Source organism: Coregonus lavaretus (assembly GCF_964263955.1).
Source record: "Coregonus lavaretus genome assembly, chromosome: 14".
Taxonomy (NCBI): domain Eukaryota; kingdom Metazoa; phylum Chordata; class Actinopteri; order Salmoniformes; family Salmonidae; genus Coregonus; species Coregonus lavaretus.
In genome coordinates, this window is record NC_140001.1 from 28,066,587 (window position 1) to 28,083,663 (window position 17,077).

The 17,077-nt window shown below is 41.4% G+C and overlaps 2 protein-coding genes across 6 annotated transcripts in view; both read left to right on the forward strand.

Moving 5' to 3' along the window:
* The first annotated feature begins 248 nt into the window (after positions 1–248).
* LOC311141292 (TRAF-type zinc finger domain-containing protein 1-like) lies at positions 249–14,048 on the forward strand. 2 transcript variants are annotated; one of them, XM_084176579.1, is made up of 12 exons: positions 249–328; positions 874–910; positions 1,038–1,173; positions 1,317–1,370; positions 1,484–1,925; positions 2,119–2,427; positions 2,636–2,700; positions 10,428–10,682; positions 10,948–11,086; positions 11,471–11,678; positions 13,220–13,286; positions 13,379–14,048. In XM_084176579.1, the coding sequence occupies exons 2-12, from the start codon at positions 876–878 to the stop codon at positions 13,415–13,417; spliced, it is 1,749 nt and encodes a 582-aa protein (XP_084032705.1). In that variant the 5' UTR covers positions 249–328; positions 874–875; the 3' UTR covers positions 13,418–14,048. The 2 variants fall into 2 exon arrangements, with proteins under 2 accessions (XP_084032705.1, XP_084032706.1); XM_084176580.1 differs by having other exon boundaries at positions 260–480.
* A 2,000-nt stretch (positions 14,049–16,048) lies between these two features.
* LOC311141655 (smoothelin-like) overlaps positions 16,049–17,077 on the forward strand; it is a 103,117-nt gene continuing 102,088 nt past the window's right edge. For 3 of the 4 annotated variants that reach the window (XM_084177056.1, XM_084177055.1, XM_084177057.1), the window contains exon 1: positions 16,086–16,545. In XM_084177056.1, the coding sequence (XP_084033182.1) occupies positions 16,495–16,545 (51 nt within the window). In that variant the 5' untranslated portion in view covers positions 16,086–16,494. Of the gene's footprint in view, positions 16,546–17,077 lie in introns of all 4 variants that reach the window. The other variant, XM_084177058.1, reaches the window with a different exon arrangement.

Genomic DNA, 17,077 nt, shown 5'->3' on the forward strand with positions numbered 1-17,077 from the left:
CACAAGACAATCTATTCATTTTGTCAAAGCCCTTGCTAGCCGGGATCCCTGGGACGTCGCAACTCGGAAGTTACTCCATTGAAGTTTACATTTACAAGTGTTAGGAATGGGTTATCGTTAAGGATTTAGGGTATGAACGTCCCAATTATCAAATATTAGCAAATTCCACTCGGGTGATCTCATTGGTCAACTGTCTTTCGGTGACTAGCGAATCAGAGAGTTATCCGTCACTAGTACTTTCAGGAAACGCACGGTTTGCATAAACGGGCTTGGAAAGTAGGGTGAAACGAAAACAAATTTAGCAGCAGAAGAGCTTTCTTGTCACCCCGTAAGTTTACTCTGACATTTAGCTATTGAAAACAGCGATTTAAAGCCGCCGTCAATCTTTACCTAGCTAACTAGCGCCTAGACATACCTAAAAAGTAGCGTTAGCCAAGTAACGTTACAGTAAACAAACAAGGGACTAAAGTCACAGCACAGGTAGCTATGTGACTTTCTAATTTATAGATACCGGTACAACCTGCTAAATCGAAACTACCAGCATTGAACTGAAACAATAGCTAGCTACGTTGCATGTTCGCTTGGTCATTGTCAGCCAAATGACGATACTAGCTAAATGGGAACTTTTCTAGCTAGCTTGCTTGTTAATTAGCTAGCTAACGTTACTGTTTAATTTGGGCAGATTGCTAGCTAGTAATAACGTCTGTTGTGGGTCATTGTAACGTTATATCTGTACATTCTGTAGCTAACTAGCTATAAAAGGCGATCTTTGATGCCACATCAATTTTCGGTGGATTGTTTGCCACCCGAGTTTCAAATGCCCCTTGGCAATTTTATCCTATTTTTCTCTCCTTCTTTTTATGTCCATACAAGCCATGGCAGATGAAAGTACACAGTTCTGTGCCAATTGGTAAGTATGAAGATTCAGGGTAGTTGAGTAGTAGGGACAATGTGGATAAATACACATTAGAAGTCTGTCTGATTCTCGCTCTTTCTGTCTCTCTCCTCTCCTTCTTTCTTTCTCTCCTGCGCTCTAGTCAGCATGACATTCCAGAGGCTAATTTCACTACTCATGAGATTCACTGTTGCCGGAACATTGCTCTGTGTGAGGTGTGCCAAGAGCCAGTGCCCCGTTCAGATCTTCAGCAGCACAAGGAGCAAGAGCATATGCAGGTACAGTGCTAAACATGGAGAGGGCGGGAGCCGGGAGGTGGGTGGGCTATTCTTAAATTAGCCTATTAAAAGCTAGGGAGACATCCCAAAGTTGCTGTACAGTTGTTGCAAAGGAGGCTTCAAACATTTTCTTTAAATTTCAGGTGAAATGTAAGTGTGGTTTAAAGGTTGAGAAAAGCCATATCGAATCCCACCAGGTATGTAAAACTTGTATCAGGATGGAGACCTTCTCATCTACCTGACTTGTGATGGTCATGTATTACATTGTAACTGAGACGTGGCCTTTTCATCTGACCTCGCTCTTTTCCAGAGCTCTGAGTGCAATCAGCGGATGGTGCCGTGTCAGTACTGTGACCTGGAGCTGGTTTTCAGTCAATCTAAGGAGCATGAGGATTATTGTGGGACGCGCACAGAGCCCTGTCCATTCTGCATGTGCAATGTAATGTTGAGGGAGCAGGCTGTCCACCCAGCCTGGTGTGGTAGCCTCACGCCTCCTCAAGAAAGGAACAACAGCCGGGCAAGTCACAGCCCAGCAGAGCCCCAGTCCCCAGGAGCCTGGTTTGAAGCCTACTCCATCCGTAACCTGTTTAGGGCCAAGGAGGGAGGAGGCCACAAGAACAACAACGCCAGTGCATCTGACCGCAGGACCCTACCACGGCCCCTGGAGGCCAGAGTGCACAACAGCACCCGGGGGCAAGTGGGCCTGGGAGGAAGGGTGAACATTGCCCCTAGGAATACAGACTTCAGCCACTGTACGTCAGCCAATGGCTCATACAAAGTGTTAAAGTTTTTCTTCTCCCTTACATTATCCAAAAACAATCTTAGAATTTATAGTCTGGTATTGATTAACTTCCCTGGCCTATATTAAAGTGAAACATTGTTTTATTTGAATATATTTTTTTGTGATTGTAAAAACATATCTCACTTGTGGTTTCACCTCCCCAGTACTGGAACAAGAACCAGCAGTGCTGGGCAACAACAATTACAGCATAGCACCATTGGCCTCATTGGCATGGCCTGCAGGCCAATCACTGGGAGAGGACTCTGCCAACCTGGACTACCTGCTGGCCCTCAGCCTGCAGAGTGATGGGGACACAGGGGATCTAGGGGGAGGAGAGGGGGCCTTGTGGACGGATGTCTGGGACCACAAACTTGGAAGGATGTCCAACACCGGCTCCCTCATCCCTCCCATCTCTCCCCCTAACAACTACCAACAATTCACCACAGGCACCAATACAGACCATTACCAGACAGGTCAGATACTATACAAAAATACCACTTATTGTCCCAGTTTGTTTTCATAATTATATTCCGTTACAGAATGTTGCCCTCCTCTGCCTTTTACATTTTGACGTTTCCACCCATCTTTACATTCAACCCTGTGATGTTTGTAAATAAATTGAGAATAATCTAGTGTTTTCTACTGTACCCATTATTCCTCTGCTCTTTTTCTCCCATGTAGACACCATGTTGCCCTGTGAGTTCTGTGAGGATCTGTTTCCTGAAGTGGACCTCATTTTACACCAGGTTAGAAGGATCTTTTGACACTTAGCCTACAAGTCAGGCTAACTCAATGGCGGCTGAGTCTGTCGAGGCCTGGGAATTCATTTCCTTTATAGGCTGCAGCAGTTAGTTATAAACACAGGCCCTCTCCTCCCCATTATTTCCTTCCTGTGGATGTTGTTTTTCTTTTGTTCACTCCCCCTAATTTCCTAGTTTCCCCTCCTGAAAACAGTTCATACTTGGTCACCGTTCATTTTGTGTCTTGCACTTGGTATTAGGATTGGGCGATGTCAACCTTTGTCCTATCGTGATTATGTACTCATAAAACATTGTGATGTACGATGGTATTTCCCCCTATTGATTCAGAGGGGTTGTGTTAAATGCAGGAAACCCATTTCAGTTGAATGCATTCAGTTGTGCAACTGACTAGGTATCCGCTTTGCCCCCCAAAAATACATTCTACAAAAATAAAAACTCAGCTAAAACCACCTTTGGGCTATAGCGTGAAATCACATGCTACAACGGACGAATCATGAAGAAAGATAATGTTGTTGAAAACCTTGGTAGAGGCGAAGTACAGGCAAATCTTTTCTAATATTCCTTTCTGGTGGAACGTGTGTGTCTGTCTCGCGCACATGATGGAGCAAAGTGACAGTCAACTGATGAGGCACAGGCTGTCTTACCATAGTGAGTTAGGTTATAGTCCATGAGCCAGGAGGTTGGTCGGGCTCACTTGGGCCGATGATGTCTGATAGTGATTTCTTTGCAGGTCTATGTCTCGAGAGTTGGAGAATGTGTGATAGCAGTGCAGCAATGGCAGCTCTCTTTGCACTATCACTCTTTCTTTCATCCCTCCATCAGATGCATGTTTCCATAGGGATTTTACCCCATGACAAACAATGTCAGTATACTACAAGCTATTGCTCACTTATACCCTTTAGTCATATCATTGGAAAGATTCACAGCTATCCATCAGACACAATTTTCAGAACTTTGACCTCTATGTTGCCTGTGTAAATGGCTTTAAAAAGCAAAACATGATACATTTTAAACTTTTTGACAAGTGGAAATGATATATAATATAACCAACTTTGAAATCACCAGCTACACCTATTGTTTGATTAAACATTGACATTAGAATGTTGGAAGCTTAGCCATAGAATTCCATGTAATGGGACAGCTATGTTTTTGGATTCTACCTTTGATAATAGAGGCACCAAATTGCACACACAGTTAAGCCCGGTTATTAAAAAGAGTTGTAGATACAGGGCCATCAGCGAATTCACACATTAACCACACAGTTCTTGCCGCCAAACAAATCAATGTGGTCTTATTGGACAATTTCACATGACCATACCTGTGTGAAATATAATTGTATTATGCCCAAAAATATATTTCAATGTTCATAGTGATGTAGAATACACAACCATGTGAGCCAGGTGTGCCAGATATATAAATATTATTCACAGACATGTGGTAAGAATGTTCCCAAAAAGCTGTCTGAATCGCTGATTTCTGAAGATGTTATGATCAATAATTGCAATATTTAACCTTCAACCATGTTAAATGGATATGCACATGTGAATAGTCATGGATATGAACTGATTAAAATGATAGACAATGTTATCCAAGTAGCTGTTTTCATTATGAGGACTATACAGGTAATTCAGAAACTATTCAGAACCCTTCACTTTTTGCACATTTTGTTACGTTACAGCCTTAAATAATACATTTTCCTCATCAATCTACGCACAATACCCCATAATGACAGTGAAAACAGGTTTTTAGATTTAAAAAAACAACAACAGATACCTTATTTACATAAATATTCAGACCCTTTGCTATGAAACTCAAAATGGAGCTCAGGTGCATCCTGTTTCCATTGATCATCCTTGAGATGTTTCTACAACTTGATTGGAGTCCACCTGTGGTAAATTCAATTGATTGGACATGATTTGGCACACACCTGTCTATATAAGGTCCCACAGTTGACAGTGCATGTCAGAGCAAAAACCAAGCCATGAGGTTGAAGGAATTGTCCATAGAGCTCCGAGACAGGAATGTGTCGAGGCACAGATCTGGGGAAGGGTACCAACACATTTCTGCAACATTGAAGGTCCCCAAGAACACTGTGGCCTCCATCATTCATAAATGGAAGAAGTTTGGAACCACCAAGACTCTTCCTAGAGCTGGCCGCCCGGCAAAACTGTGCAATCGGGGGAGAAGGGCCTAGGTCAGGGAGGTGACCAAGAACCCGATGGTCACTCTGACAGAGCTCCAGAGTTCCTCTGTGGAGATGGGAAAATCTTCCAGAAGGACAACCATCTCTGCAGCACTCCACCAATCAGGCTTTTATGGTAGAGTGGCCAGACATAACCCACTCCTCAGTAAAAGGCATGTGACAGCCTGCTTGGAGTTTGCCAAAGGACTCTGACCATGAGAAACAAGATTCTCTGGTCTGAGGAAACCAAGATTGAACACTTTGGCCTGAATGCCAAGCGTCACGTATGGAAGAAACCAGGCACCGCTCATCACCTGGCCAATACCATCCCTACGGTGAAGCATGGTGGTGGCAGCATCATGCTGTGGGGATGTTTTTCAATGGCAGGGACTGGGAGACTAGTCAGGAACAAGGGAAAGATGAATGGAGCAAAGTACAGAGCGATCCTTGATGAAAACCTGCTCCAGAGCGCTCAGGACCTCATACTGGGGGCGAAGGTTCATCTTCCAACAGGACAACAACCCTAAGCAGACAGCCAAAAGAACGCAGGAGTGGCTTCAGGACAAGTCTCTCAATGTCCTTGAGTGGCCCAGCCAGAGCCCGGACTTCAACCCGATCGGACATCTCTGGAGAGACCTGAAAATAGCTGTGCAGCGACGCTCCCCATCCAACCTGCCAGAGCTTGAGAGTATCTGCAGAGAAGAATGGGAGAAAATACCCAAATACAGGTGTGCCAAGCTTGTAGCGTCATACCCAAGAAGACTCGAGGCTGTAATCGCTGCCAAAGGTGCTTCAACAAAGTACTGAGTAAAGGGTCTGAATACTTATGTAAATGTGTTATTTCAGTTATTTATTTTTAACACTTTTGCAAAAATTTCTACACCTGTTTTGCTTTGTCATTATGGGTTATTGTGTGTAGATTGATGAGGGGGGGGGGGGAACTATTTAATCCATTGTAGAATAAGGCTGTAATGTAACAATGTGGAAAGAGTGAAGAGGTCTGAATACTTTCCGAATGCACTGTATACCTGCACCGTACATTCCATTAGTGTAGTAAAATCCAATGTTGGGCCTGTTGAGGCCAATTACATTACTTGTAGTATTCTAGTAACGGACCAATCTGCTATGCCCCATAGTAAGAATTTTGATGAACTACGTATTATCAGTTGAAAACGAATTGGCATTCCTATGGAATTTGACATTGTAATGTATGCAGCAAGTGTCTAGTCCTCTACTACCATTGCTGCACTGCTATCACACATTTTCTAACTCTATGGACATAGACATAAAAAAGAAATAAAAATGAAGAGACATCGTGGGTCCAGGTGAGCCTGACGGCCCAAATTTGGGGGTCTGGCTCATGGACTATTATAAATCATGGGCTGGATAGAAGCAAAGTCTACTGTCTTCAGAACTGGATAATTACTTTGTCTTATCCTCTTCTCTTAAAGGAGAATTTACCCAAAATCAAGAAACTCCAAAGTGATTCCATACATTGAAACTAGTTCAGTTGAGTTTCCCCTCTCCCTCATCTGTCGGCAACTGCACCACCAGTCAGTGTTGATCCTACGGATGGATTGGGGCTGTGGTCCAGCTGTTCCTGCGGCTTCGGTGGACATCAAAAGCTACATTTGCCTTAATTCTTCGTCCAAAAACTCAGGCTCAAATCAATATGGTTCGACGACACCATCGGTACCCCTTCAGTAGTTTTCTTCATCACTTCAACACTCGTCCTCAGATATGTTTGTAGGTTGTTATTTACGCGGTCTTCACTTCTCCGCTGAAAAAAACGTGCATCTGTGAATAAGGGCGTAACGTGCAGTTTATACATAGCAGGTATTCCCCCAGAGCGCACATGCGCAGTTGTTAGGCCACCGATCTACGCTGCAGCCGGCTACATAAAATAATGATATAAAATACTCGCTAATGTTTTAGGTGGAAAAGCACACATTTCCTGAATCAAAACTAATAGTACTTTTGACAAAAATAGCTAATTCGGCCGTACGCTTTCAATAAAATCATGAATTTGTCAACACTTCGTGGATTTCTGAATCATGAATTCACTGGCAACGGAGCAGAGCGAGGCTTGCATCCAGCAACATCTTGAGTCACGTGACCCGTTTTTGCAGCTGTTTCAGTACAGCACGACAGGGAGCGGGGGAGAGGGCAATCCCCACTGAACTAGTTTCAATGTATGGAATCACTTGGGAGTTTCTGGATTTTGGGTAAACCTCTCCTTTTAATGGGCATAAAGCTGTGATTGAGAGTAGCCTGGGCCAATAGACTTCTTTTTGAAAGCGGCAACTTTAGGAAAACAGTACCTTAGGCTATTAGAATATTTTGGAAAAGGCCACTGTTCTTGAATTGAGTAGGAGGATAGGTTATTGGCCATTTGATTTTCAACCTCGCTTGGTGGGATTTTCCACCCTTCACAGATAATTTCTGTGTTAATAAGCTTAAACTTGATAAAACGTGTCATTTTTCTATATGCCATTGATATTGTTTCTCTCATTATTAGTTTCCTGTCTGCCTTACATTTTAGGCTATTAATACAACTTTTTGAGATGGAACTCTGTTAGATTCATTCATTGTTTTGATCGGACTTGAATGCCAAAACATTCAAGAAATAAAGGATCACATGTTGACTTATTTTGCATACCCCACCATACCATGAGACATCCATATACCTTTATCTCATGAATGTTTTGGCATTCATTTCCAAAAACACATTTTATTTCCACTTCTTCTATGGGTAAACGTATGCAAAGTTTTGTTAAAATCAAAAGGGATTCTGACAAAAAGAGATTGAATTCAAATGGTTTGTGTTCGTTCTAAAACAAATTCTAGGTTTAGCCTACACTACCGGCAAAAGTTCTAGAACACCTACTCATTCAAGGGTTTTTCTTTATTTTTACTATTTTCTACATTGTAGAATAATAGTGAAGACATCAGAACTATGAAATAACACATATGGAATCATGTAGTAACCAAAAAAAGTGCTTTCCATCAGACATTTGGAGATGAATTCACCTTTCAGCAGGACAATAACCTAAAACACAAGGCCAAATCTACAGTTGCTTACCAAGAAGACAGTGAATGTTCCTGAGTGTCCGAGTTATAGTTTTGACTTAAATCTGCATTAAAATCAATGGCAAGACCTGAAAATGATTGTCTAGCAATGACCAACAACCAATTAGAGCTTTAAGAATTTTGAAAATAATAATGGGCAAATATTGTACAATCCAGGTGTGCAAAACGCTTAGAGACATACTCAGAAAACTCACAGCTGTAATCTCTGCCAATGGTTATTAATTTATTGTATTTCATTGTAAATTAACAACATTGCAACCTTGTTTAGCATTATCTAGTCCAAATATGGCATGATTCCGCTATTTGTATCCGTTTGTATCACTTTCAAATGTGGGACTTTTACTTTGATGGCGAACCACGATTCCACTATTGTGGCTAATCATTGTTGTGGCTCCCTTCATGTAGTTCTCCCCAGTGACCTCTTGCTTGATTTAAAAAAGTGAGGAATCCAAATGTTAGGCATTTTAAATGTATTAAACATATAAAGAGTGCTCTAGCTCACTTTAGAAAAGGTACGTCGGCATCAAGCTCTTGGAGGGTAGACACATGGCATAATGTCTTCAGTTTGCATGAAGATGTATTTATTGCACATGTTCGGATCTTGGTCGTATCCTTGCCTACTTTGCAATGGGTTGTGCCCTTGTGGCCCCGAGGCGAAGTGCAGTAGCTTAACCTACGAACTAAAACCTGGTGTGAAAAGAAGGCCTTTAACAAGTATGTCCAGAAAGCCCCAGAATCCCAGACAATATAGAATTACAGAAATAAGTCTGACACTCAATGCTGCGTTTTTATTGTTATATACAGTACCAGTCAAAAGTTTGGACACACCTACTCATTCAAGGGTTTTTCTTTATTTTTATACTATTTTCTACATTGTAGAATAATAGTGAAGACATCAGAACTATGAAATAACACATGTAATCATGTAGTACCAAAAAAGTGTTAAACAAATCAAAAAATATTTTATATTTGAGATTCTTCAAATAGCCACCCTTTGCCTTGATGACAGCTTTGCACACGCTTGGCATTCTCTCAACCAGCTTCATGAGGTAGTCACCTGGAATGCAAGGGGGGGGGGGGGGGGTATACAGAAGATAGCCCTATTTGGCAAAAGACCAAGTCCATATTATGGCAAGAACAGCTAAAAAAAAGTCCATCATTACTTTAAGACGAAGGTCAGTCAATACGGAAAATTTCAAGAACTTTGAACCTTTCTTCAAGTGCAGTCGCAAAAACCATCAAGCGCTATGATGAAACTGGCTCTCATGAGGACTGCCACAGGAATGGAAGACCCAGAGTTACCTCTGCTGCAGAGGATAAGTTCATTAGAGTTACCAGCCTCAGAAATGGCAGCCCAAATAAATGCTTCACCGAGTTCAAGTAACAGACACATCTCAACATCAACTGTTCAGAGGATACCGTGTGAATCAGGCCTTCATGGTGGAATTGCTGCAAAGAAACCACTACTAAAGGACACCAATAAGAAGAAGAGACTTGCTTGGGCCAAGAAACACGAGCAATGGACATTAGACCGGTGGAAATGTGTCCTTTTGGTCTTGAGTCCAAATTTGAGATTTTTGGTTCCAACCGCCGTGTCACTATGAGACGTGGTGTGGGTGAACGGATGGTCTCCGCATGTGTATTTCCCACTGTAAAGCATGGAGGACAAGGTGTTATGGTGTGGGGGTGCTTTGCTGGTGACACTGTCTGATTTATTTAGAATTCAAGGCACACTTAACCAGCATGGCTACTGCAGCATTCTGCAGCAATATGCCACCCCAGCTGGTTTGGGCTTAGTGGGACTATCATTTGTTTTTCAACAGGACAGTGACCCAACACACCTCCAGGCTGTGTAAGGGCTATTTTACCAAGAAGGAGAGTGATGGAGTGCTGCATCAGATGACCTGGCCTCCACAATCCCCCGACCTCAACCAAATTGAGATGGTTTGGGATGAGTCGGACCGCAGAGTGAAGGAAAAGCAGCCAACAAGTGCTCAGCATATGTGGGAACTCCTTCAAAACTGTTGGAAAAGCATTCAAGGCGAAGCTGGTTGAGAGAACGCCAAGAGTGTGCAAAGCTGTCATCAAGGCAAAGGGTGGCTATTTGAAGAATCTCAAATATATTTAGATTTTTTAAAACTTTCTGGTTACTACATGATTCCATATGTGTTATTTCATAGTTTTGATGTCTTCATTATTATTCTACAATGTAGAAAATAGTAAAAATAAAGAAAAACCCTTGAAATTATGTAACGTAGATAGTTATGGTGGAATTCCACGATGAGAATGTTAGAACTGTTAATAATTTTCCATGAGGGCTGATTTGATAGTGCAGTGTGGATAATGTGGTAATCACCTGAGGGTAGGTAGCTAGCCACCTGCTCTATCTGGTGAGCAGAAATACATTTTTCCCCTCACGGCTGTTTTTGTTGTCTTTCAGACTGGCTGTAGTCCAGCCTCAGCCTTTGCATCTTTCAGCAAGCGTCCTCCATCTCCACGCTATGATGACAGGATTGCTAGGGGTGCTGGTGGTCTACTGCACATCCCACCTGACACCCCTTACTTCCCCACCTTCCCCCCTTCAGTCTCCCCGCTCTCCTATAGTTTACCTGCCAGTCCACTAGAGGGGGATGTGGTTATTCCTTGTGAGTTCTGTGGAGTGGCCCTGGAGGAGGCCGTTGTCTTTCACCACCAGGTAGGCCTACGTTATTTGCTGTGCAATATGTAGTACTGTAAGAACTGAAGATCATATTCAAAGAGTGTATGCCAATGTCAAATAGTCCTTAGTCACGATACAAATGAAGGAGAAAAGTCATTTTGACGGGAAGAAAATGTGATAACTTTGCTCCTATACCTGTGTATTAACATTGTAATTACTCAAGTATTATTGTTATTGCACTAACATGTTGCTCCATAGTAATTTCCTAGTAATCGAGTACAGCATTACACTTTGTTTACAGGATAAGTGTGACCTCCGACCCGGCACTGCTCACTCAGTGGATAAGGTCAACAAAGTGTCCTTTCAAAAACAATCTCTTCCTCCCAAAGAGAGCTGTGGACGGATCTCTCCTGAGGTGCAGAGGAGACTCGAGCACCAATGTAAGACACTGAACCCTATGTTCACCACTGCTAAATAATTTTTAACAAAGTCAATGTTGGTTGGGTTCCATCTATCCACCTATGTTTTATTTTATTTAACCCTTATTTTATGAGGTAGGTTGACTGAGAACACATTCTCATTTACAGCAATGACATGGGGAATACTTACAGGGGAAAGGAGGGGGGATGAATGAGCCAATTGGAAGCTGGGGATGATTAGGTGGCTATGATTGTACAAGGGCCAGATTGGGAATTTAGCCAGGACACCGGGGTTAACACCCCTACTCTTACGATAAATGCCATGGGATCTTTAATGACCACAGTACATCAAATTCAGAGAGACTGACTAATTTTGTGTGTGTGTGCACACGCTTACATCTAAAGTGGACCCCTTCGGTGGGCTGGATGGAGAGAGGCCCCCGGTGCGAAGCCCAAACGAATGGCAGAGAGACCACAGTGGGCTGCCTATTACAGGGAAGACCTCAAACTGTGATCCCCAGGTGAAGAACAGACTCCAGCATGGCAGAGAGGCAGATGGGGGCCACTCACTTTTCACTGCAGGCCACAAATCCAACTCTGCAGCAGCTGTGGGGTAAGAACAATGACAAACCTTCCATAATAATGTCATTTTAACAAACAATTTGACTTGGTACAACAACTTAATTTGAAATTGTTTGGGTCACCTAATATTTGGATTACGTTTTGTGTTACAGAATTAGTGTTGAAAGTGTTTTCTTTAGTATAATATAGTGATGATAATTCGAGGATGTAGCGATTCACCGATACGCATCGCTCCCTGGTTCGAATTTTTAAGAGATGAGTGCGTATGTGGGAGCCCAAACCGATCCAAATTAAGCATGCATCGGTTAGAAAAACGATTCAAACGTTACAAATTGCCTGTTTACCAATGTTTTTTTACTATATTATATATTATATTATTTTATACCGAAAATACCTCATCTGTTGTGACTGAATTGATGCCTCCTTCAGTTCAGTAGCCTATCGAACTTTTATGCATGTTCTGCGTATGACTGTCAGATAACAACTGTGTGCAATGTGCGGGAGACACAGCTGCTCGCGCAAACGAGAGGTAGGCCTATCCCCTGTTCTAATATATGGCACTTCAGCATTCAGATGCTTGTACAATGGCTTTCACAATGTCAAATTATAGGCTTTATTAGTTACAACCTATGTAATTTGCTGGGTCATTGTTATCAAATGCGCAGTAGAAAATTGTGTAGCCTACCAGAGTGGACGCAACTCACATCCAACTGCTGATTGGGGTTTTCAATCATTCAGATTTTATTTAGATTGTTCAGGTTCACCATAATAAATCATTTTGGTAGTTTTGCTTTAAACAGTCAGTGTATTTGGTCATTTTTACATGAACATGGTAATTTCATAAAGGACAGCAATCATTTCGCATTCATTGGTCGAAGAGGGAGAAGATATGGCCGGCAGGGATGTAGCTCAGTTGGTAGAGCATGGCGTTTGCAATGCCAGGGTTGTGGGTTCGATTCCCACGGGGGGCCAGTATAAAAAATAAATAAATAATGTAAGTCGCTCTGGATAAGAGTGTCTGCTAAATGACTTAAATGTAAGATCTCTGTAAAATTCAAAACGGCCTAAACCATTCGCTTTCGAAAGGGAGGTAAAATCCCAAACTGCATTGTTAAATGGCTAAATGCCATGCTAATTTCTAAATATAAATATTGACATAGTTCTAGCTCAAAACATTTTCAATCTGCAAAAATTGCAAGTTAATCAGTGAGTGATGGTGGTCTCAGATAAAAAGTGTGGAGTGGGGGGGGGCAAAAAGCATACATTTACCCCACCCCTAATCTGATAGTGGAGTTGTAGATGCTCAGTCTGCCGAATGGCTCAGCTCAGGTGCCTACACACGCCACTGACATTGACACACACTAACAGAGGGCATCTCAGTTTAGGGAAGTCATCTCAGACTCAGCTCTAATCAAACCGAATTGCACCGACTCGTTTCAAACTAAAACGTATCGTTCCTGTATCATATTGGAGCCAATGCATCTAGATAGGTGTCGAATCGTTCATGAAAGGAGAGATGCACATCTCTAATGATAATGCTTCCAAATTAAATATTTTGTCTCTATCCACCAGACCACCCCTAAGAGAAAATAATGGGGGAAGAAGGAATAAGTTACCAAGGAATGCAGGGCCATCAAAGGTAAACAAACAATCCTTGTTTCTTTAGAGCTTCTATGGTTGTCATCTCTTAAGTTAATTTTAATGTTTTTCTGTGACAACATTCATTTTTAGGTGCCTAAGAAGCAAAACAAAGAAAAGGAAGAGGAGTGAGGGCAAGACTGATTAAGAGACTGTCGATGGAAAGAGCAACAGGCAATCACCAAATGCATTTTGTGTGAGCTTTAAAAGTGGTGGTGTTCCTGGCTGACTACATTGAAGACGCCTCCGAGATCTCACCATGCTTGGGTTGTTGTTTAACACTCTGATGCCCAACTGCGCAGCAGATGACGTGGGGCGCAACCAGTGGTTGATGCAATCCAATATAGTTGGCCTGGAACACGACCAGTCTCTTTATTGCTTGTGTGTGTGTGTCGGTATGTTTCAGTCGCTCTACCTTTTAAAGTATAAACAGTCAAACTGAAATCTTTGTGATTCCAATATTTTGTTTTAACTTTCAGCTTCTTATTATAATCCTTTCAGTTTTAAACTGTTTTATATAAGTTGTATAGAATTTCGAAAAACCCCCTTAATATACTCTTGAAAAACCTATGTAAAAATGTATATGTAAGAAATCTTCAAGATCCACTAAGTAATTGTACTGTTCTCTGAATAATTGAAAATCAATGATAATGTATTTATTTATCTAAGTATTTGTATTTAGGGCTGCACCTATAAAACAGTAGTTTTTTTATACGCTTTGATGTTATCTTCATACTTTTAATAAATCCTAGTATTGATGCTTTGGCACTTGTGGATGACTCTTAATGTAAAAGAATGTCCTCAATACAAAGTATTTATTCATCACATGGCCATTTTCCTACAACTGTAATAGGCTAAAATGCTTTGAACCCTCCACATGTAAAAAATGCACATATCACATTGGTTACTGCAGTATGACCGGAGAGTGAGATTTGCAGAGATTCAAAATTAGTACTTGGTCAATGGTCCTCTATTTTCCCCACCTGTAAAAATATTGTCTGCAGACTACTGCCGTTAATTTATTCAGTTCAGTGTTGGCTGTATCCCTCATTCAATAGGTTAAACATCATCTGAATTATACTGAACAAAAATGTAAACGCAACATGCAACAATTTCAAAGATTTTACTGAGTTACAGTTCATATAAGGAAATCAGTCAATTGAAATAAATTCATTAGGCCCTAATCTATGGATTTCACATGACTGGGAATACAGATATGCATCTGTTGGTCACAGATAGCTTAACAAAAAAAAGGGTAGGGGCATGGATCAGAAAACCAGTCAGTGTCTGGTGTGACCACCATTTGCCTCATGCAGCGCGACATCTGCTTCGCATAGCGTTGATCAGGCTGTTGATTGTGGCCTGTGGAATGTTGTCCTACTCTTCAATGGCTGTGTGAAGTTGCTGGAAATTGGCGGTAACTGGAACACGCTGTCGTACACGTCGATCCAGAGCATCCCAAATATGCTCAATGGGTGACATGTCTGGTGAGTATGCAGGCCATGGAAGAACTGGGACATTTTCAGCTTCCAGGAATTGTGTACAGATCCTTGCGACATGGGACCATGCATCATCATGCTGATACATGAGGTGATGGCAGATGAATGTCACGGTATCTCTGTGCATTCAAATTGCCATTGATAAAATGCAATTGTGTTCGTTGTCCGTAGCTTATGCCTGCTCATACCATAACCCCACCTCCACCATAGGGCACTCTGTTCACAACGTTGACATCATCAAACTGGTCGTCCACACGACGCCATACACGTGGTCTGCGGTTGTGAGGCCGGTTGGACTTGGTGCCAAATTCCCTAAAACGATGGAGGTGGCGTATGGTAGAGAAATTAACATTACATTCTCTGGCAACAGTTCTGGTGAACATTCCTGCAGTCAGCAAGTCAATTGCACTCTCCCTCAAAACTTTAGACATCTGAGGCATTGTGCTGTGTGACAAAACTGTACATTGTAGAGTGTCCTTTTATTGTCCCCAGCACAAGGGGCACCTGTGTAATGATCATGCTGTTTAATCAGCTTCTTGATATGCCACACTTGTCAAGTGGATGGATTATCTTGGCAAAGAAATGCTCACTAACAGGGATGTAAATATTTGTGTGCAAAATTTGAGAGAAATAAGCTTTTTGTACATATGGAACATTTCTGGGGTCTTTTATTTCAGCTCATGAAACATGGGACCAACACTTTACATGTTGCGTTTATATTTTTGTTCAGTGTAAGTCAATAAAAGGATATAGCCCCAATAGAAGTGGCCATCGATGAAGCGTTGCCTTCTGGTAGTTCACATATTGTTCACTGGTGGGAGCACTCTACTCAGCCATTTCTGTCTTTGAAACAATTCAGCACCTGAATGTCTACACAAGAGGTTCATGAGGTTCACATGATATATAGCCAACGATACCCATCACGTTTAGGCGAAACCATATTTTCCAAGCCAAATATATTATAGCCTACTTTATTGACCATATCTAGTAGTCTTGGATATATCAAAATTATTAGATAATATTTATCTAATAAATGCACACAAAAAAAGGGCAACATAATAATACTGTATGTCCAAATATGTTTTGTCCTCTAGGCCTACTTGTTTTTTTCTGAACATAATTATGTTTATTACTTATTGATTGTAATAAACACAACATGAGTATTTGATCCACCCACGAAGGGCTGCGGGTTTGAATATCTGTTATTCAATTGGTCGATGAGTCTTTCAGGGGCGGAGCAGACCTCAAATCTAGTGGGAATTCTGTATTCAAACTCCTCAAACTCCGGTTCGCGTATTCTAAATAATTTAGGAGTGAGATAAAAGTGAATGAAGCCAGATAGAGTTGAGTTTTAAAAAAATGTGTTTTCCATCTCTAAAGCACTCCAGTCGTGTTTTATTGCAATAATCAAAAAGTTATTTTGAGGCAGGGATTTGCGTTGTGATCAGACGCTCACAAGTTATATGTAAAGTTGCTTGGAAGAAACTCCGATTCGAGCAGGTGGAGCATCAATTCGGACACGTTAAAAGGGGACTTGGGTCTTCTTTTGGGATATAATTGTTGCCAGCATTTGTATCCTGCTGGTCTGCGTTATTCCATTGATAGGTCCTACGTGTAACGCGCAACAGTTATTTATTTGAAGGACATTTCCAAAACAAAAGGCGGCATTTTGTTTACCTTTCACCTGTCATTGTATCCTAAAGACTGAAAATGTCTGCTGAAAGATATTCAACTTTGGATGAACCGTCGCTTCGGAATCTGGTGAGTATGGTGTGAAATACATACTGCTTTATTTATCTTGTTGTGTGTACCTCGGCTCATATAATAACACTTTACTAGAGGCTAATATTAATGCTTTTTACACACCTGAGAATAATTGGGCATGGAAGGGCTGGTAGTCTCAGGTTCTCCCCAGTACCTATGAAAAGGGAGCCACAACGATTAGTCACAATAGTGGAATCTGCGATTTGCCTTCAAAATAAAAGTTATGCATTAAGTGACGCAAACGGATACAAATATTTCTACTAGAATGATACAAAAAGTTGGAATGTTACATAATTAAAAATGAAATACAATAAATAATTAATTTGACAATAAACAGAACATTGAAATCACACTGTGGATGTATTAGACTACATATTTGCATTGGGGGCATAATTACAGTGTCTACAGAAAGTATTCACACCCATTTACTTTTTCAACATTGTGTTGTGTTACAGCCTAAATTTAAAATGGATTACATTTAGATTTTGTGCCACTGGCCTACACACAATACCCCATAATGTGAAAGTGG